We start from the raw sequence: 21,089 nt of genomic DNA on the forward strand, positions 1-21,089 counted from the left end.
TGACTGCAACGTGTTGTGCTGCTGTGCACGCTCGTATGCTCCTTCCTTACGCCTTCATTATAATTCGACGTTATGTTTGGAGGTCTAACGAGGGTAGCCGGTAGCCGTAGTTCCACGACAATGAGTTTGACGCTGCTTTCTTTGTAAAATCGTTGGGCTCAACGCTAGAATGACCTAAGGTTATTGTTGAATATAAGCTTGACAACATATTCACTCATAAATTGGCTAGTGATGATGTCAGCCGTCAGAAGCTTAAGTCTGATTCTCAAATACCGAATTATTCCAATTCTTTTTTTCATGTCCCCCACCTCCTGAAAATAAAAAGAATAACTTTGGGAAGAACACCCTCTCCAGCAACGCTATGAAGGTTTGCAGCCAATCAAAAATAAATGTGCAGGGGTTCTAACCTATAGTTTTTGCTGAAAAATCAAATTTCAACAATGCAAAAATAAATAGCCCCGCATACTCGTTCGCTTTCGGCCGGTGCATATCGACCAGTTTGCACCCACATGGTAACGCACGACCACACGCGTATGGAACGCGCACATGAGAATGAACCATACGAAAAGAGAGCATGCCACTAGAACACGAGAAGGGTCACCAATGCTGCCGCGCCCACCAAAAACTACGGGAACACCACTTCTAAATGGCGAATGGCACACATTTTTTGACCCCATGGCAGTAGGAGCACACTTAGCAGTACCGCCCTAAACAACCACATAGCAGATGACGATATAGCCACAGCAACTGCAGAATCGCCCCAAAAGTTTTCGATAAACATGAGTTCACTTATCGCACAGGCTTTGCCTCCAGGCCTTGCCCAAAGGTCGCAGGGGAAGGCAGAGTAGGTCATGAATCGCGATGTTCCACAATAACGGGCTCAAAGGTGAGCCCCACGGGCTGCAAAGGGTTGTCTTGACACGCACACTCTCCGCATAACTTCTGTAACGCACCGACCTTCAATGTAAGAATCATTCAAGCAACCTGTAAATGTTAGAACGGCAGTGGTGTGCACGCAGAAATTACACCACTAACGGGTGCCAAATGGCCGAATGAAGCTAAATGGTCCTTTGAAGTCCAATGAAATAAGCAGAGCCAACCATCCATTATCACGGAATGCCTAGAGATGAGAGCGCAAGGTTTCCAGCGCCGATGTTACACTCTGTCCCTGAGTGAAACTATGCTGATATTCGTGCAGTAGGCTAGATGTGTGGAGGAAAAAGTAAAGTTAACTATTCACCATGCGTTTTATTAGTTTACCGAGCAGAGATGAAATGCAAATGGTGTGCTATGAAGAGGGGGCATATGGCGGCCGGTTTGGTTTCAGTGGACAAATAACCCTCGCTTCTTTCCACACCCACAGGAAATGGCCAAGGGATAGGGACGGATTAAACACGGACAGCAAGAACGGGGAAGCATGCCCAACAAGAAGGGCCAACATATTGGGTGTAATACCATTAGGTCGAAGCGCGGAATTTAAATTTCTTGCAGCTAGTCGGAGTTCATTCACAGTGAAGTCGTGATCCTTAGTTTGGGCGTATGTTGTCCAGCGTATCAGCGTCTTCATTGCTAGATGGGCAAGAGTATCGCCTTCGGAATCATCGGTTGGCAGAAGGGCTTGTAGCAGTAGCGCTGTCAATGGTGAAGTGGAGGAAGTAGATGGAATGTCAGTGTAATGAAGCGGGGGCTGTATAGAAGGAGACGAGAGCCTTTGAAAAGCAATTTTGAGGGGAATTCGGAATGAGTTTTTACGGGAGGCTATAGTGCACCTCCTCCTGACTTCTATCTTTTGCTGGCTCGATGTTCCTTTCGCACTCATCGGGTAACTTGTAATAACAAAACTTCAGATCGGCATGAAGGAGGGGATCACGACACGTCTGGTACCTCCGACTCATTTCTCTCTGACACAAGCGTTTCCAAGCACATTCATCTGTCCACCAAGCATTTCCTTTGTGTCGTCTTGGTAGCTGCTCCAATCGTTTACGCAGACAGTAGACCGTCGCATAAAACATTTGACGATGCCATCCAGACTCTCCGCAGATGCCATAAAAGTAGAAGCTAAAGTGTCGTACCAGGGATACTGTAGCAATTCGTCGAATAGACGAGACTCAGAAGCTTTGGTTAGCGGTTCGTTTCGCTCAACTGGAACAGCTTATATACAGAAGACGATGATCCAAGAAGATTGGGGTGTCCCAAACTGTCCCGAAAACCCCAGAAGAGCAGACTGGAGTGGCAGTCAACATGTCGTCAATCCACGTTTGTGTTTAGTCAGTGACGAACGTAGACAGGGAATACGGGTCGTTTGGTATGCGCAGTTGCCACGAGCTAATAAACTGCGCCAATGATCAAAGGTTAAAAAATATACTAAAACATGGTATTAGTCTCAATAATTTCGTCATACATGTAGATTTGCTGTCATAAATGGCGACCATATACGTCACTGCTTCCTAGGTACAAACATTATAGCACCTTAACAAAAATCACGAGAAGAACTTGAATGACATATTCCTTGTGGCGCGGCGAATGCACAAAGTACCATCTGACAATTTTGTTTTTGATAAAAATAATATAAATTTGCTAATCAATGTGAATTTTCGGTTAAGTCACAAGTGACATAGAGCGCAATTTGTTACGAGGAAATTCCTGTTTTAGTGTTTTCGTGACTTTTCGCCAAATGGCTGTTGCCGCCCTAGCGCAGCGACTTTTAATCATCTGTGATGTTCAACGTTACGGAACAATACTAAACGTGTGCGTTCGTGCAAATACGCAAACTAAAATAGTGCGGTGCTGTGGCTGACACAAGCTAAGTGGCTTGAGATAGGCCGTGTTTGAGCGCAGAGAAATCTGATTTTCGGTGAGTTAAAGTTAATGGTAGATCGTACAGAGTGTTATAAATTCAGGCCAATTACAATATGTTGCGACAGTGCTGTGACGGCGTCTGGAGCAGCCGATATTACCGCGGGCGTGTTTTCTAATCAAGGGTTGCAGCATCTTTTTCTTGGGCAAATTCATGTTTGCAGTCAATTATTACAATGTGGTATGAGGCTAGACATACAAATGCTGTTAGTCAACAGAATGCCTTAGTGAGGTGCTCACGCAACATTAACGCATTCTGTTCTTCAATACCAACTGTCTTATCTAAACACTTGCGATTGATGACGCCTCTGAAGTGCGGTTTTGGGGATGACACCTAGCGCACCCGTGGAACATTAGGAACACCCTGCGAAACGAGCTATAGCAATTTATTACTCCTTATCGTTTTTCTGCTGTTTTCTGTTTTCAAGGTACGAAAAGCAAATGCAGAGTACCAGCCCCGGGCAGGCACAAATGCGTGATAGGAGGATGAATAGGCCCCCTGCATTTTCAAAGTTCTAACCAGCTTATCCTGCTGCAGCCCACTCCGCGGTGGCTGCTGCCATGCTGTACTGGACCTGCACCTGCGTCGTGCCTTTCCTTGCGTTGGAGAACGCCGGCGGGAACGGCTACTTCTACATCAAGCGCGAGGATAAACTGTACACGGCCATCTTCCCCGGAATGAACCTGCACTGGAGCTTCCGCGTCCTTGAGCGCTTCGAGAAGTTTGGTACGTCCTGCCTGACAGTTTACCCGTATTAAGGCAAACGTGCCTTGGGTTTGTAGCGCCAAATTTGAAATACGACGGTCTGTTTAAAGGGGCCCTGAGGACAAAATACAAGTTTGTTTTATTCGAAAGATTTCGTGTTTTATAGAGCTCCTAGTGCTTGTTTGGCAGCAAATGATGCCGTATTCACTGAGAAATTAATAAATTTAGCTGCAAAATTTGATTCTCCCGCCAAATCGTGCGTTTTCGGGACATCAACAATGAAGTCAAAAGCGCGCGTAAACAAAGTTGAACTTTTCGATTCGGCTGCAGCGCTGCTTGCCGTCAGTCTTCCCAGATGGCGCTACCATACTCAAGTACAGACCATTGTCTGCCGTTGCTTTGTTTTTTTAACGTGTTTGCACCTGGCCTGTTTTTGTTTCTGTAGAACATAATATTTTCCTGAAACATGGAATGTCCTCGACAAACAGGGTCACATAAGATAACGTCGATTACGCCAATAATCCAGTGCGTCTAAGACAACGCGAAAGCGGCAGACTGATGAGCAGCTAAACCAAGCATAGTGCGCGCAGTACCAGCAACAATACGCATAGGTACTTTGATGTTTACTTGTGCTTTCGTAACATTCACTGTTTACCCCCCTCCCCCCCCAATGCCCATTCTTGCGACTACAAAAACAATGTGCCCTAAATTTAAGCGCAAATAGCTATTTCGGCAAGCTTATAAGCTCTGCCTAATTTTCGTTTGCTTTCGTCGGCCTCCGCCAATTGCGCAGCTGGCTGGTATGACATCATTGGTTTTGTTGCGGTGTCACCGTTTTCTTAATTGGGTGCGCTGTGAGAAGATATGGGGAGTCGACTCAAGCGAGCAAACAACCCCACCGAGTCTACAGGGCACAGGTGACAAAGGGGATGGCCGTCTGAAGTGCGGCTCTCGCCGACCAGAGCCGTAAGAATGAGTCAGAGCCTTGAACGAATACAACAGAAAGACTTATATTTGCTCAGGCAAAACACTATGCAAGCACGAGGACATGTAACGATCACGGGAGATAACTTAGAGCGAATACAAATGCGAAAAACAGTTCAAATACAAAATTTACAACAAGAGCTTTAACAATGAATATTGTTGGTAGAAAAGTTAACTAAACTAAAAGAAAGACAGTTCGATGCATACGAGAGCCAGAGTCCCGCAATATTCACCGACTGGGCAGGACGATGCACCGCTGTCGGAGGCGATTTGGCTTCTTGTGAAGCGTTGCTTCTCAAGAAGATATGGGGAGTCGACTCAAGCGCGCCAACAACCCCACCGAATCGACAGGGCACAGGTGACGAAGGGGGTGGCCGTCTGATGTGCGGCTTTCGCCGACCAGAGCGGCAAGAATGAGCCAGAGCCTTGAACGAAAACAGCACAAAGACCTATATTTAGACAAGCAAAATACTGCACAAGCACGAGGTAACGAATCGTCGATGACAGACAACTTAGATCGAATTCAAATGCAAGAGACAGTTCAAAATTAGGCAAAATGATACAAACAGGAGCGTTAACAAATGAATTTTACGAAGCGGGGTAGTTAACTAACAGTTTGATTCGTATGAGAGGCAGAGTCCCACAATATTCACCGACCGGGTCGGATGATGCACCGCTGTCGGAGGCGATTCGGCTACCTGGGAAGCGTGGCTTCGTTGTAGGCCAGGCCGACCGAGACGATCACGGTGATTAGAGACCCGGGAGTACGTTGGAGTCCTCCAGGGCGCGGGTCGCCGATGGTGCGGTGCACAAACTGGCAGAAGCCGTTGTCACATCACGACGTCCAAACGTAGCTAATTTTTTTCGGCGCGCACTCTCTTTTTATAACGGCCGTGGCGGAGACAGAGGGCACAACACACAACGTGCCAGCCGCTGTCGAGCCCACAACTTCCCTCTTTCTCCCTTCTGGAATCATCGGTGCACCTTAGCACTGACAAAGCTACGCTCGCCCCTTCGAAAGAACTCGAAGCTTCGGTGAAAGCTGAGCGGCGGAGCTTTTATTTTGGTATTTTCTTGCCGGCGAGCCGGTGAGTTGTCGCGTTACCGCCGCTTCGTTCGAGAGAGTTCCAGTGTTTTCTCGGGGCGAATAAAACCGATCTGAATGAATCGGACGACTGTAACAAGAATTAGGCGCTGTACAATAAAATGAAAAATTTATACGGTACTTTTAGGCATCGTACGCTCGAGTTTGTGACATGCGGGAAATGAGCTGGTGGGTCGCATGACCTTTCCCTTTTTTCATAATTATATAGATTTTTGAGTGAAGTGTGTGTTAAAAGTGGTGTCAGTGCGATTCTAAGGAGGGAATCTTTCGAATGAACCAAACTTGTGTTTTGTCTTCATGGCCCCTTTAAGGCGTACCTAAACGCAAACATTTGGCCCGTCCGTCCGCCCATCCGTCTGTCTGCATGTCTGTCCATCTTTCTGTCTCTCCGTCCTTCCGTCCGTCCGTCCGTCTGCCTGAATGTCTGCAGAGAACTACAGAGGCCGGTATCGGAAAGTCCAAAAGATTATAGTTAAGGGGACGGCGAGCGTGAGGGCGGCGTGAGCGATGTCCTGCCCCTCACCTTTAGTAGGCTTCGGCTGGTTGGAGCCCTGCACATGTCGTTAGGCGGTGTTCCTATGTCGCGTGCGCAATTTTGGTATACTGTCGTCATCGAACACATCCGGAATCATTTTGGCCTCTGCTCGGACCTGTTGCATCTGCACACTCACAGCATGCGTCCCATGAGTACTGAAAAGGCATGTCACTGTTCAACGGAAATAAGTGGCGGTAAGACCACAAACACATGCTGGAACGCGTCCGCCATGTCCTGCTATTGACGTTTGCGCTGCAATGCTGTCGTAAAATGTCCTTGTGCCGCAGCACCCTTACTATAGATTGAACAACTTGCTGGGCGCATTTTGCCATTCGGGAATGATATCGATTCTGTGGTACTCGTGCATTTTGTAGAGAAGTGTGTGTGGGGGCTCGATGTGTCAGTTCGCAAACCAGAGTACGAATTTAACTGGGCACACGTACGTGCTATATTGATCGCAGTTAGGGTGAACACGGGAGCGCGTGTCATTCCGGGCGTGGGAGCCCCCTGTCGGCGTTCCGGGTAACTTCGCGCGCATGCGCAGTTCGTTTGCAACGAGGCTCGTTTTCAACGAGGACCGCTCGTTGACCAGCTGGTCATAGTTCTTCTGGCGGAAGAATAATAATAGACCTTAGTTTGGCCGCATATAAAGTTTTTCTCTCTTCCTTCGCCGGGGTATTTAGCGCCTAGGTATGCACCCACTCGCGGTTGCCGGCTTAAGCGTGCACGGATTGGGGCTGGAGGGAGGGGGAATGCACGCTCAGCAGGCCCTGATGCCGATGCCGATGACATACCTGTTGTTGTGGCGGCAGATTTAAACTTCCGAGTCTCATGACTCAATGGGCCCTTTCAGCTGTCCAGAGCAATCGAGCGGTTTGCATCTTGGTTGGTGTGTTGCCCAGACAATAAGATGCCTACGACTTGGCAGCGAAAGGGACACCCATGTGTGTATCTGTCAGAATAAAGGTTGAGGCTTTCGAGGTGTTAACTCGCTATAGGACGGACGTATGTCGTTCGCTTAGAGGAAGAGTGGAAACCGAAGATGCGTAAACTGAAATCGAACACAAGTGTAAACTGAACACAAGCCTAACTGGGCGCGAAAACAATAAAAAAATGGGCCCATCTCCCCGCGAAGGGGACTCGAGTAAATGCGTCGCATAGGGGGTGGGTGTATTGCGTTAACGTTTAATGTTTGGGGGGTTGGTGCTATCATGTGTACACCACGCAGCTATCACGCCGCTAGCACGCCGTTGAGTGGCCAACGCACGCCGCTGACGACGTAGTTTGAATGAGTCAAGGATATAAGGCGCGCTCGTAGCCTTTCATTCTGTGTTGGTTTTGTGGCGCAGTGGGAAGAGCACCATGTACCTTGCGTTCCGTCCGCAGGGTCGCGGGATCGAAACCAGGCGCCGGTAACTGTTACTTCTTTTTATAGTGTAGGGGGAGGCTGGCTGCTGCGGACGCCGACGCACGGGTGACATCGTGAGTTACACAAATGCTCTGCATTTAAAAAATTAGTGCCCTTCCACTGTGTGAAGAAGGATTACCTGCAAAGCTGGATGCAGTCCACGGACTGTACGAAACAAAACACGTTTATCGTAATTTGCGATGGAGCATACTTTCTAGCCAATTAGCTGAATAAACCTCTGACGGGTCGAAGCTTTGTTCTTGCAGATAAACATGGAGCTGCCTGTGTCCCTCCCGCGTAGTAAGCATCTTACTGTTCATTGTTGCCGCAAGTGTCGTAATGACTTTAAAGAATGACGTCATTTCACGTCTCAGGCAACTGAACTGCGCGGCACGCCGTTTTTTTGCATCTATAGATGACGATACGGCTTTTCTGTCGGTAGTCTGAACATAGCCTAACACACAGACCCAATCCGCTGTACCACAAAGGACTCCGGACAGGTCCCATTGGGCGCTTAACGTCCGCGTTGAAACCTCGCACCAGCACAACGGACATGCCATCCATCTGCACAGGCATGAAACCTATACCTGCGCATGCACGCTCTTCTCCTCCCTCCCACTATTCTCCACTACAAACCTGCGCTCGCATAAACCGGCAACCGGTCATGTGCGCGTGCTTAGAAGTGACAGACGCCGTCGAAAATATCCCTTGAAAGCCGTCTGAAGAAGTGATATTGGCTCACGCCGGGGTTCCAAGTTCCAAGTTGCTCTTCATCCGAGAGGGGACGGATTCGCCGCTACTCAACGAGCTGAACTTGAGGCGGTGACGGCGGCGCCAGCAGCCTTCCCTTTTTTTTGCGCCCATTCGCCCTTGGGTTCGGGCCAATGCTTCAATTCTCGATCTTCTTCTTCCAAACAAACAGCATGCATCCATCCCATAACGATTTAAATCCTGGAAGCCTTTGAACTCTATTATCGCGTACTAACATGTCGCTAACCGTTTTCCTTCCCCCTACTATGGATGTTACTGTTTGTGTAAGATGTCTGTAAAACACATCAACCCGCACCCGAACAACTCAATTAAGGAGGACAGCCGACTAACCGCATTAAGCCGTGCAATTTCGAAATCTAAATCTCCCACCAGCAAACCAGCATTTCATCGGTAGTGGCATGAAGCCAAGCTGTGCATGCACGCCCCCATTATTATACCCACGACCCTTGCACACACAAACCGCCAACCGGTGATGGTGCATACTTAGGCGTGAAAGACACCGGCGAAAATGTCGCTCGGAAAGCCTTCTAAGCTGAAAAAGAAATATGTGCTCAAGGCGGTGTTCCAACTGGGGAAGTTTCTCTTCTACCGGGATGGATTCGCAGCTACTTGGCGAAGTAGAATTTGAGAGGAAACGACGACAGCGGATTTCGGCCGTTTTAGGGGCAGCCCTTAGGCACCCGTTACCTGGGCGTCGTGGGAGCGGCGTCTGTTTATGTCCGCGTACCCGAGTGAGCGAACGCAGCGGCGACGAAAGAAATAAAACAGAGATGAGCGTCTAGCGAAGGGTGGGGTGGAGTACGACACGTGCGGATACGGCGTTATCTCTCTCACTGCCTTTCCTTCACACATCTCATGCGTCACCACCAAGGAGCGCCCTCCCCCTGACACTTTCCCTAGACGCTGTTCCATTATCCACTAATCGAAACCACGTGACGTTTGCGCGGGAGGTTCAAACACGATTTGTAACATGCTGCCCGGCGGCGGCGGCGCACTGCGAGGTAGCTGCAGAGTAGCGCACGCCGCCGTGCGTTCGCTGATCACGCGAACAGTTCCTGCGACGCAACAGAAATGCGCCATGACCGCGAAGACTGCAGCTCGCGCTGCGCACAAATTTCATATTAGGGAGTGTAGTAATCGTCAGTGCATTTTTAACGCCCATCCGTACTTCTGTTTATTTTTTGCAATAATCTGATAACCGCAGTACCGCAGTTAGCTGCCAACTGCACAACTTTGCAAAGGGTCATTGGTGGAGGCGAGGGGAAAAACAGTTGCGAAAGAGGTGTCAGCGATCGTGAGGAGGAGCCCCGGAGGGGCGCCAAGTAAATCGATCACACCGGAATGAAAACTGGGGAGGGGGGGGGGTTAGACATATACTGCTTTGCAGTAAAATCTGCTGCCACCGCCGTTGCCACCTCAAGTTTCAGCTGGTCTAGTAGCTGCGAATTCCTCCCGGATGAACAGCAACTGGCCCGCTTGAAATGCCGACGTGCGCCAATGTCACTTGTTCAGCTTAACGGGCTTTCAAAGCGACACGTTCTACAGTTCCCTTCTAAACACCTGCTGATGGCCGGTGGCCGGTTTATGCGTGCGTGGGTTGGGAGTTAAGGGAGAGGGGGGATGCGCATCTAAAGGTTTCATGTTCTTACTGATGACATGCCCGTTGTGTTGGCGTGAGGTTTAAACGTGGTCGCCAAAGACCCTAATATGCCGGTCCGGTGTCCTCAGTGGTATAGCGGATCCCGTTCTCGTGTTGCACAAACAGTAAGGTGCCTACGACGCCGGGGGGAAAGAGACAGGTCTACGTTTGTCCGCTAGGATAAAGCTGGTGTCTTTCGGCATTTCATCCAGGTAATTGGCTAGGAAGTATGATCAGTCGTAAATTACTAGCAAACGTGCTGTGTTTCGTGCACTTCGTGGAGGACGTGCAGCTTCGCAAGTCAGCCATCTTCACAGAGTCGAAGGGCACTAAATGTTTCATCGACAGTGCTTAAACGGTGTGTGAGGAGGGCTCCCGTGGGAAAATCATGTCTTGGTCGTTCGTATTGGCTCGGGCAGGGGCGAACCCCAGTTCGAACCGAACACGCCCGCTACTGTGGCACCGTTGGCTCACGGTGGCCTGAGGACTTGATTTTTGATTGGTGTGCCAAGTTCTTGTCGCTGCCATCGTGGCTACGACGATACGACATCCAAAAAATCGACGGCATGGGTGCGTGTGGCTTAGGTCGCTACGCCGCGCCCACGAATGGGCTGGGGGTGTTTAATTGTCATTAGAGCTCGGAGGAAACCCGGGCATGGTTTTGCATGGCCGAGTTGAACTCGTGATGATCGTGGCGGCCGCTGCTTCGGCGTTTTTTTATTGTTGATGGACGCCGTAGCAGGTATATTCCTATTTCGACAGATCTTTTAAACGGAGGAGGAATTTGCGCTTCTTTTTATCTCTACATAACTACCGCGCATTGGCTGTGCAGTCATCTGGCGACCGATCCGCGTGTGCGATGACTTCAAGGCGGCTTTCGCGCGATGACCGTCGAGGAGCAAGTTTTGTGTGCGCTGCGGTTTTACGTGACGGACAGCTTTTACAGAAGCTTCGGTAGCGACCGAAGCATCGACCGGCACCAGTCGACAGTGAGCCGGTGTGGGCGCAATATGATCACTGCAGGCGTGTTTCCCTGACTTCGCCTTTCATTTAGGTGGTTCGCCGGACAGGGTCTACAGCGCGTCTGTCCGTCTGCAGCGGGAGTGTTATCGTCTGCTGGCAAAACTTTTTCAAACGAGGTATATACATATACAATTAGCGGCGCCTGAGACGATAGTCTTTCTTGGGCTACTTAAACACAGAAACTTTGGTCTGTCTGTCTGCCTGTCTGTCTGTGGCTCGATTCAGCCACTCGGCCAAAGTGTAACGAAGTCTGCGCAATAGTATTATATACTCACAGCGAAATCTAAATGTCTAAGTCTGGTTTATATGGTCATACTTGTAAACATTGTTGAACAAGACCAAGATGTTACGCAAATATACGACAGAAAATATTTACAAAATGGATATTTACTGTGTTTTTTTACAAAAAAATATATAGCTGCTTGATTGCGAAATGAAATACTACATCTACTGCAGAAAAAAATTCACGCTCGCCTGCTGTCGGCCGCGCCACTATGGTTTCCGGCCGCATTTTAAGATTTCAAGCGGCAACAGTAACGAAAGCTTCCACTAGATAGGTTTCACGTTCTGTTTGGAACACACGTAGACTAGGACAACGCGGTTCTAGAGTAAAGCCCGCTTATATCGAACACGGATATATCGAATTATTGCCTATATCGAACCCTTGTCTAATTCTGATGAAAATTACATGCATTTTACACTTTTTATACCGAACGCCATTTTGCTCGCAATGGATATATCGAACTCTGCCGCGCCGGATTTTTACTCTCCTTAGGCATGCGGCAGGCTTTCCCGCAACACAGCGGCGCGCAGCGGTGGCGTGGGTGTCGCTTGCGACTCCCGCGCGAGCTCGAACTTTTCCAAACCGGCCGTGGCAGAGTGGACCAGCTCCAGACATGCATGCTGCTGGCGCTGCGGGCTGCGGTGTCACCGATCTTCAAGTCCGCGCCGCTAGCTGCCCGCACTTGCTCGGTTCGCTGGGTTCGCCGTTATTCGCTTGTAGGCATGCTTGTCTCCGCTCTGTCGAAGACGCCGAGGACTCCGTAGCGCTTCCGACCCACAGCGAAGCCGTCGCTCCCGTGGCCCTGCTAGGGCAATACTGCAGTGCCATTGCGGGCAGTGGTCTTGTGCTTGTCGACTGTTTAGATACCGTGAAGCAAGAAGTCACCAGCAACGCGTTGTGCTCCAAGAAGCAGGCTACACTCACGCAGTTCTTCCGCCCCAATAAATGATTGTTCTCTTTCCGAGAAAGGGTCGTATCAATAGTGAACTGCAGAGTGATAAGCGCTCAGCGTTAGCTCTAGACTACGTCTGCAGGATTGCTCTCGTGCAAGTTTTTTTGTGCTTCACTTTCTATATCAAATTTTCGCTGTACCAAACTATTTTACAATCCTCGCGCTGTTCGATATAAGCGGGCTTTACTCTATAGACGTTGAAGTAGGGCTCCTCGATTCACGCGCGTCCACGCTGTACGGCAGCGCTGGCATCAAGGCACCCGGCCTGGAGCAGTGGAACGCGGTAAATTTAAATTGACTTCAGGAAACCTTTAGCCTGTTTACCTTGGGATGAGCTCGAAGCACGAGGGATAACATCAGAGGTAAGCGGGAAAGCGAACGGAGGCATTTACTTGGCAAATGTCGCCAAAGACTATCGTCTTTTGTCGACATTTGCGGGGGAAGGAGAAGATACGCCTAAAATTTCTATCAGAGGTGATCTCTACACATTTAAAAGGGTTTTCTTCAGCGTTACCGCCGTATGGCAGGAACCTCAGATTAAAAAGCGAGTAAAAGGGAGAGTTGAGGATTAAAGTAACCACATGACGTCGGAGGGAGGGTATGCGGGAGTCGGAAGGGGGCGAAAGAAGAGAGAGGGATTGAGGGGATTGAGCTCAATGGGAAAAAAAACCCTGTACAGATCTCTGTCGACAAGAGCGGTGAAGTGCTTCCTTTATTGGTAGCACACACCCACACGGAGTATTGGCCCGCAGTTGGAACTTTCAGGAGATAATGTGCCCGGTTCGAACAATTCATCATTCTGTGAATTTGAAAAGCAAAATTTGCAGAGTAGTGCGTGCAGCGTGACACCGGAACGTGATGTCACGGTAGTAGAAGAGGTGCAGACCAGCCTCGGAGAACCCTGATTCGAGAAAGGCTGCGGCGTGTGCCCGTCTGCTTGCTGACATAGTTCATTACGAATGACATAGTTCATTACGAAATAGTTCATTACAGTTCATTGCGAGAAGAAACTGATGCAAACACGGTATAGCAGAAAAAAGGCCAGTCCAAGTAATTCGGGTCAAATGACAAAAAATGAAAGCGAGGAAAAATACGCAAGTATAATGTATCAGTAAACAAGTTAATAGGAACCGCCAAGTTTCCGCCTTCAAAGCAAGTAAGCAGACTTAAGTGGCACAAGAAAATTTTGTATCTAAAAGCACACGAAGGCTTTCAATAACGTAGCACCGAGCATCAATTATTTCGAATGTGGCGAGTTTCCATCACCCGCTTTCTTTTTGTGCAAGACGGCCTAAGTCAAATGATTATACTACATGGCACCGACGGCAGAAATGGGCAGAAACTCCTTCTTACGACGAAAACCTCAAATGAACACCTTAAACAAAACTAAATGAACTTGGTGGCGGAATACAGATTAATAAAATAAACGCGGGATAAAGTAAAGTAAATGGATTTCCTTGTCCCCAGTAGCCACTAGTGCAACAGAGGAGCGAGACAACGCACTAAAAAAAGCGCCACGCCCTAGTCGCGCCTACTTGGAGCGCGCAGCCTTGGGCCGGTTACGTCACTTCAATAATCAGCAAATAGCATGAATCGCATTTTTAAAGCGCTTGAACTCCGCGTAGAAGTATTATCGTGTTACGTGGGCGTCGCTAGAGATCGTTTCTCCCGAGTTCCTCTGAATCACGGGCCGTCTGGAATAGCGTTCCTGCACAAAACGATTAAACTAAACATCGCGGAAAAGCAGCTTGGAAATACGACTAAAAAACGAACGAAACGAACCTCTGTGCACTAGCCCTCGCGTCGGCGGAAAAATACAAAATTTGCGAAATAATGGTGCTTGGTCGCTGTAATGGTACAAATTTACTTCATTGGCAAAAATAAACACAATGAAATAATCCAACGTCATTCGCTAGTCGTAAAAACCTCACACTCTAGACAAGCGACGTAAGAATGCTACGCGTCAGCAGACAATGTTTCTAAATTTCTACAGGTTTTTCATGTTTTATTTTTTCTGAAAGTGGTCAGGCCCATGCTGTAGTTGCGAAGCTACGTGTCAGTGACGATGTACAACACTGCTCTAAAGCCGCTTCACAGTGTTCGTGCAATTCATGCTCCTTCAGTCGAGCGAGGGGCCAACTGGTTTAACTTCTACGACCACGACTCCACGCCGGACAACGTGACGCTGGCGGAGATCGTATTCGTAGGCTTCCTCTGTGACTGCATCATCGTCGTGACCGTGTGGTACGTGGACAACGTGCTGCACGTGGGGCCGGGAATATCGCTGCCCTACCACTACCCTTTGAAGGTATGGGGACCACCTCCTTGTCCTTAGCGACTGTGCAGCGTGCACACGTGGAAGACATTTTACAAAATGCATGTACTATATCGTAAAGCCAGGTGTGCTTACGAACCCTTTACGGTGGAAACCAGTTTGATTAAGGCACACTAGGCAAAACTTTACGAAACGAAATGCAACACCGTGGGAATCAGAGCAAGAAAGTTCGGGGATTCCCGTTGTAATACCCACGCCTAAAAGCCAGGTACGCGACCAAAACGATTCTTTGCCGCTGGGATTATTGTTAAACCTGACACGTTTTAAGAACTTGGCAGTCCCACTAACAGGGGCTAAATTGAAAGCTGTGTACAGCAGTTAGGGTCGGAAAGCAAACAAGTGTTGATTGGGGAAAAGGGAGGCTTGCGCCTGTCAAACCATACCTGGGGTTCACGGGAGAGGTCTGGTTGGGGAATTGGGTGACCCCGTCTGCTGACACGCAGCGTGTGGAGTTGGTGTGGGCAGGCTTCATGATCTAACTCGTGATGACCCAAAATGGTCGAAGCTTGGACAGACCACGGGAGAACCGGGCGAGAGTTCTCTGGTAAACGCAGTGGCTCTCGGATTGTCGTTCATGTTTGAGTACACATGGACACACACCATCGTACGCTTCTGTGGTGTATGGCCAAGAAGGGCGCTGTGAAGGGTATCAGTGGTGTAAAGAAGCCTTGTGTGTCGAGATGCTGTTTAGACTAACACCCGGAGCGCAGAAATCAATTCCGGGAATGCGGAGACAACTTGGGTTGTCTGTTAAAAGGTGCTTTCTAGCGCAGTTTTACGCAGTTGGCTTTAAATTGATTCGTCAATTCTCCGAGAAAAGCCCGAATAGGCAGAGCACGAATGTTAACACGAATGTTTAGCAAGAATGGTTAGCACGAATGCTAACCCTTTTCGTATTTGTTTGAAGAACCTAATGGCTGGATTGCTGCTCTTTAATGGACTATTGCATGTCGAAGATAGGTAAATGTTTTAACTCTTTTTATCATTTCCAGCTTCCGGAAGGTTTCAGAGCAAAGAATAAAAACGTTTAAATGTTTACTTATCGAACACTAGCACTTTTTGAAATCAAGGAAAAACTGCCGTTTGGTTTGAGAGTTCCTTGAATGACCCCAGACAAAAGGGCACTTGCGGGGTTCGTTGACCGCGTATTTCGTTTTACCACAATGCAGATGAGCTACTGGATTCCCAGTAGGACAATGAGCCAGCCACCAGCGATGACGGTGCAAGAAGTGCCGAACTTTGAGCCCGAACCTAGGGACTTGCCAGTTGCCATAGATATTGTTAACGCCAGCAAGGTAAGTACGCTCTGGAGGCAGGAAAGATTATGCGTGTAGAATTGAACCACAGTCCATCTCTTAGTCTGCATTCGTTATATTCCCCCATGTACCACACTCCTATACTTTTTATTTTGCATTCGTGACGAGGAAATGGACGGTCTTGTGCCCCACACTATACCTTGTGAGCTACATAGTGAGATCGCAATTACATTGTAAAAATGTATTCAGAGGAGTGAATAATCAAAAGTAAACCTTAATCGGCTTTGAACAAATATTTCTGGCATCATGAATTCATCGTTGAATATTGGGTCGTGAATTTGTCACGAACAGACTTTCTTTGCCAAAAAATGTTTCATTTCGTAGCAGTCTCCACCTGCTACATACATATTTCTCCCCATGTTTGCGGTCTGTGAAGCCTCTTATGTGTGCGCATCGCGTGACAGCCGATTCAAAAGATAATAAAACACCGAAAATATTTTACACTCTTTCAGTAATTTTGTACACTGCTCTTGTAAGAATACCTTCTGTGCACCCCATCTGAGCGTAGTAAGGCCGACTTTAAAGAGGCTTGAGGTATAGCAGTCACGCCCGGCGTACAATGGATTGGTCTCTGCAATGACAGTTTTCCCACGTCGCTTCAGTGTATTGCAGAGACTGCTTCTTCATATGCATATTACAAACCCTTTGAGGTTGACAAACCCGCATAACCTCGACTCGGCAGTGGAGCCTATTTTACAGGAACCTGCTGCACAGCAGCCCAGTTCTATTTTGTAAGTGGCCGAATTCACTTTAATAAAAATATGACTCTCGATTATGAATATAAAACTCTGCATTCGAAATTCAAACACCGCATGCTGGTCAAAGGTAAAGTAGTAAAAAGCACTTCAACTGCTGTAAATTAACAATTTCGAGAGTCAGTTTAGGGTGTCAGGTTGTACCCTTCTGAAATCTCTTGTCTTCCCCGCATTGCAGTGAAACGACGACAGCAATAGGAACGAAGGCTAAACAGAAACTACAGAATTATAGATGGCGCGCAGTAGAGCGAAAGAATCAGCGTGTGTAAAAATAGCGCACGACCGGAACAACATGCGATCCTGTTCCCGCCCTTTTACGTGTGCTAGTGGGTACGTCGTGATCATCCCGTGCAGTCTCTGGCGGGAATGCACAATCTCAACACGTTACTACCTCCTGAGGTCGAACTCAGCCCTTAATGAACATTAACCTTGCCATATGAAGTGAGCTGTGAGTGACGTAGAGGTGGCGGCAGGATCGGCAGGAGCGGCAGGATCGGCAGGATGGAAGTTACTGGCCTCAACGGCAGTATGGAGTCGAGGTTGACAGCTGAGGTTGGAATGTCCGCCCCTCGGCCATCACTTTTGTGCTTGTACACGGGGTTTTCTCGAGATTTTGAAATTATAAGTAAATAAATCACATACCTGCTCTCAAATAACACCTTTTGCGTGTTGTACGTGAAAGTCATTCAGTCACACTTCCGTAAAACTATTACTCATCGCTTTGGTGCTCATTTACAAAGGTTTTGACGCCGGAAACAATGTCTATAAAACATTACAATGCCGAGCAGGACTCACGAAGTCTCACGGACAAATGAATGAGGACTCACAAACAATTAAGTACGACTCATGGGCAAATGAAACGTAAACACAAAAATATGAACCAGCACACACAAAAAGTACAAATACGCTCATGGAGGCACAATGATGGCCCTATTAGTATATTTGGAATGCTACATTTCCCAACTTCGTGACTGTAATTAAGCTTCGCGTCAATTTCGCCTGCATGGAAAGAAATCGCGCCATTTGGGTGTTCTGATTCATATTCACGTGTTCGCGTATTTTTGGTCATGACTGTACGCCTACAGGTATAACTCCAACGTGTAATAACAGAAGTAGCGATTAGGTGACTTCAAAAAACTCGTGTCAGCTAATAGCGTTAACAATTGAGACTTGACAGTTTTTCAGCCGTAGTAACAAAGAGAGGAAGAAAAATCCGGAGTCGCAGAGAGCGAACAATTATGGTAAAAATGAGAGGGCCGAATTGCAACACTATGCACGTGCGGTTCAAGCCGGTATGAAGGAGTAGGCTTCTTCTAAAGGATAGATTAAGTGAGCGTGCTACTTTAAAGGAGCCATGAAGAGAAAATACAACTTCGTTTAATTTGAAAGGACTATGATTCAGTATCTCACTCAGCTCCATTACAGCCACAAAAGATGTTTTTAACGAAAAAAAGCAAGCCATATTTAAAAACTTTCAAATTTCGGGCCACAGTCAGTGACGTGTAATGAACAGGAATGACGTCATACGGGCCAACAATAAAACATAATTTTCAGTGCTTTAACTGCACGTTAGCATTCAAGTGATGCGGTCAAATGGAACAAGAGGCCCCATTACAGACGTCCAGTCATGTGTCGTCGCGACAGGTCAGTTAGGCGGCCGCCAATCGCACAAACAAGGTTCCGTGACGTCATAGAAAAGTTGGGGGAAATTGGCTAGGGGGTCGCGACTGCTTCACACGTTTTCTTTAATATATCCGTTATTTGTTCGAAGATTGCGACGATATTTGTATCATTGTTATCGGGACTAAGTCGTCTTTTTAATAAACCTAACTTGTATTTTGTCTTCATGGCTCCTATAAGTATGTTATATTGCGATGTCAGCGCCATTTCGACAGGGCTGTCACTGAAAGCTCGCGCTGCTATCAGATATGGCGAAATATATTCACTGGCTGTTCCTTCGCATCCATTGAGTGCCGCAATGCCAAACGCAGGATTACAACGGCATAGTGGCGGTCCAGGATGCGAGACTTCGCGTCTTTAAGAACCAGATCACCGTGTTGCTGGGACACAATGGTGCGGGCAAGACCACGCTACTGAACATGATCACGGGTGAGTTTGCCCTTCTCCTGTTCATGTATCCCTGCGCAATGCCTTTATCGCTATAACAAGAAAATAAGAGGGCTTTGTGTTGATACAGTTCATACTAGAGTATGGGTCGCAAGGAGTGAGGTAATCGCAGCGGCCACAGAGAGGTCAGTATTAAATTTAAAAAAAAATGTCGCCCACCCGCGTGTTTCCTAAATCCGACGAGTATACACACCTATTGGATGTCACAGAACATTCACTGCGGCTATTGTTCATTCCCATAGGCGTGCATGAGTTTCTACGCATAATTTAGAATATGTTCGACCAGTCGAGTCTCCGAAAAAAATCACATGATTTGCATCGAACATTCACACGAAGCGAATCTGGGTTATGTCTACAGTGGGAGCTGCTGTTGTGCCAGCACACGGAATGAAATTAACACCACACCATAATACTGTGAACCTATAGCTAGGAAGTTCTGAAGCGTTCAAGCAACACTATTAGGCTATAAAGGACAAAGGGAGTAGATCACTTTAAAGGACACTGAGGTCAAAATAGACGTTGCTTCAGATCGACTGATTATCTCTCCGGAACGCGAATATACCGGTCTTAGGCGTGGCGTTTCTAAAATAAGGTAGAAAACAGCGAAAACGCGTGTCGCCGCTGCTGGGTAAACTCAGAAACTTACACCGGGAGTGGTTAATATTGCGTGACAACTATTTCATTATTAGGCCTCCACAAGTATATTGTGACGTGGCAATGAAGGCACTGCTCGTAATAAAATGTATTACAGTCAAATACAAGCCGGTGGGCAAAGCAGATCGAATGTCCCCGGAACAGCGCGCACGTCCGCAAGGCAAGCAGCGTCGTCGTCGTCTCCCAAGGCCGTGTACCAGCTTGGCAGTGGCGCATATCCCTGAAGGAGAGGTTGGCCATAGCTTAGCACTTGGATTGCTAATCTGCCAAGACCCGTGACATAACCTCCGGCGGCGAGAGCACCGACCCGGTGCAAACAACGGAACAAGGTTAGAGGCAGCCTGGATCGCGGGAGTGGTACGGCTTCAGACGGGAGACGTGCACAAGTTGCGACGTTGAATGAGATGACGGCGAAGGCGTGAGGGGTCCAATTTCGTAGGTCACGGGAGTTACCATGCGTAGGATGCGGTAAGGGCCCGTGAAACAACACAGCAGTTTTTCAGACAGGCCGACGTGGCGCGATGGGGTCCACAGGAGTACCAAAGTGCCAGGGGCGAAGTACACATCGCGATGGTGCTGGTCATAGCGGTCTTTCTGGGCAGTTTGTGCAGTAGATATCCTGGCGCGGGCAACCTGTCGGGCCAAATCAGCGTGCGCGACCGCGTCTCGTGCGTATTCGGTTGTGAATATCCCCGAGTTAGGCAACACGGTGTCCAATGGTAAGGCAGGCTCTCGCCCAAAAAGAAGAAAGAAAGGGGAGTAGCCGGCAGCGTCGAGGCGAGAAGAATTATACGCAAACGTAACGTAGGGTAGTGGCACGTCCCAGTCGCGGTGGTCGGCGGACACGTACATGGCCAGTATATCCGTGAGCGTCTTGTTGAAGCGTTCAGTCAGTCCGTTTGTTTGCGGATGATAGGCGGTTGTAAGATTGTGCTTCGTACGGCAGGAACGGAGGAGGTCATCAATAACTTGGGACAAGAAGTACCGCCCACGATCCGTAAGCAGTTGACGAGGGGCCCCGTGGTGCAAGATTACAGCATGTAGGAGGAAGTCGGCTACGTCTGTGGCACAGCTGGTGGGGAGGGCACGCGTGATAGCGTAACGCGTAGCATAATCCGTGGCGACAGCAATCCACTTGTTGCCCGACCGGGACAAGGGGAAAGGGCCGAGAAGGTCCACTCCTACACGGTAGAATGGTTCTGTGGGAACATCAATTGGTTGAAGGGTGCCGGCTGGAAGCAAACGAGGTGTTTTTCGGCGTTGGCATAGATCACACGCCGTGACGTATCGCCTCACGGACCGGTATAGGCCCGGCCAGTAAAAGCGCCGACGCACGCGGTCGTAAGTCCGAGCCACGCCAAGGTGACCAGCTGTGGGCGCGTCGTGAAGCTCGCGGAGGACGTCAGAGCGGAGATGCTGAGGCAGTGCAAGTAGCTCGTCAGGCCCGTCCTCGCGAAAGTTTCGGCGGAACAAGATGCCATCACGAAGCATAAATTCACGCGTAGAAGGGTCGGCCGGCTTGGAGCTGAGGCGTTGGATGATCTTGTAAAGCGACGGATCACGGCGCTGATGGTCTGCAATGTTGAGCAAGTCCGACAGAGCGAATACGCCGGGGTCGTCGTCATTGTCTGGAGGGTCAG

The 21,089-nt window shown here is 48.5% G+C and overlaps 1 protein-coding gene across 1 annotated transcript in view; it reads left to right on the top strand.

The window, feature by feature from the left end:
- Nucleotides 1–21,089, top strand: part of LOC144168238 (phospholipid-transporting ATPase ABCA3-like) — a 64,217-nt gene that overhangs the window by 29,254 nt on the left and 13,874 nt on the right. The window contains exons 6-9 of the mRNA XM_077697265.1: nt 3,395–3,583; nt 14,386–14,570; nt 15,767–15,892; nt 18,660–18,777. Coding sequence (XP_077553391.1) covers nt 3,395–3,583; nt 14,386–14,570; nt 15,767–15,892; nt 18,660–18,777 — 618 coding nt within the window. The remainder of the gene's footprint in view (nt 1–3,394; nt 3,584–14,385; nt 14,571–15,766; nt 15,893–18,659; nt 18,778–21,089) is intronic.

Source organism: Haemaphysalis longicornis, unplaced genomic scaffold (assembly GCF_048455015.1).
Source record: "Haemaphysalis longicornis isolate Haplotype H1 unplaced genomic scaffold, Haemaphysalis longicornis Haplotype H1 scaffold_2, whole genome shotgun sequence".
Lineage (NCBI taxonomy): Eukaryota > Metazoa > Arthropoda > Arachnida > Ixodida > Ixodidae > Haemaphysalis > Haemaphysalis longicornis.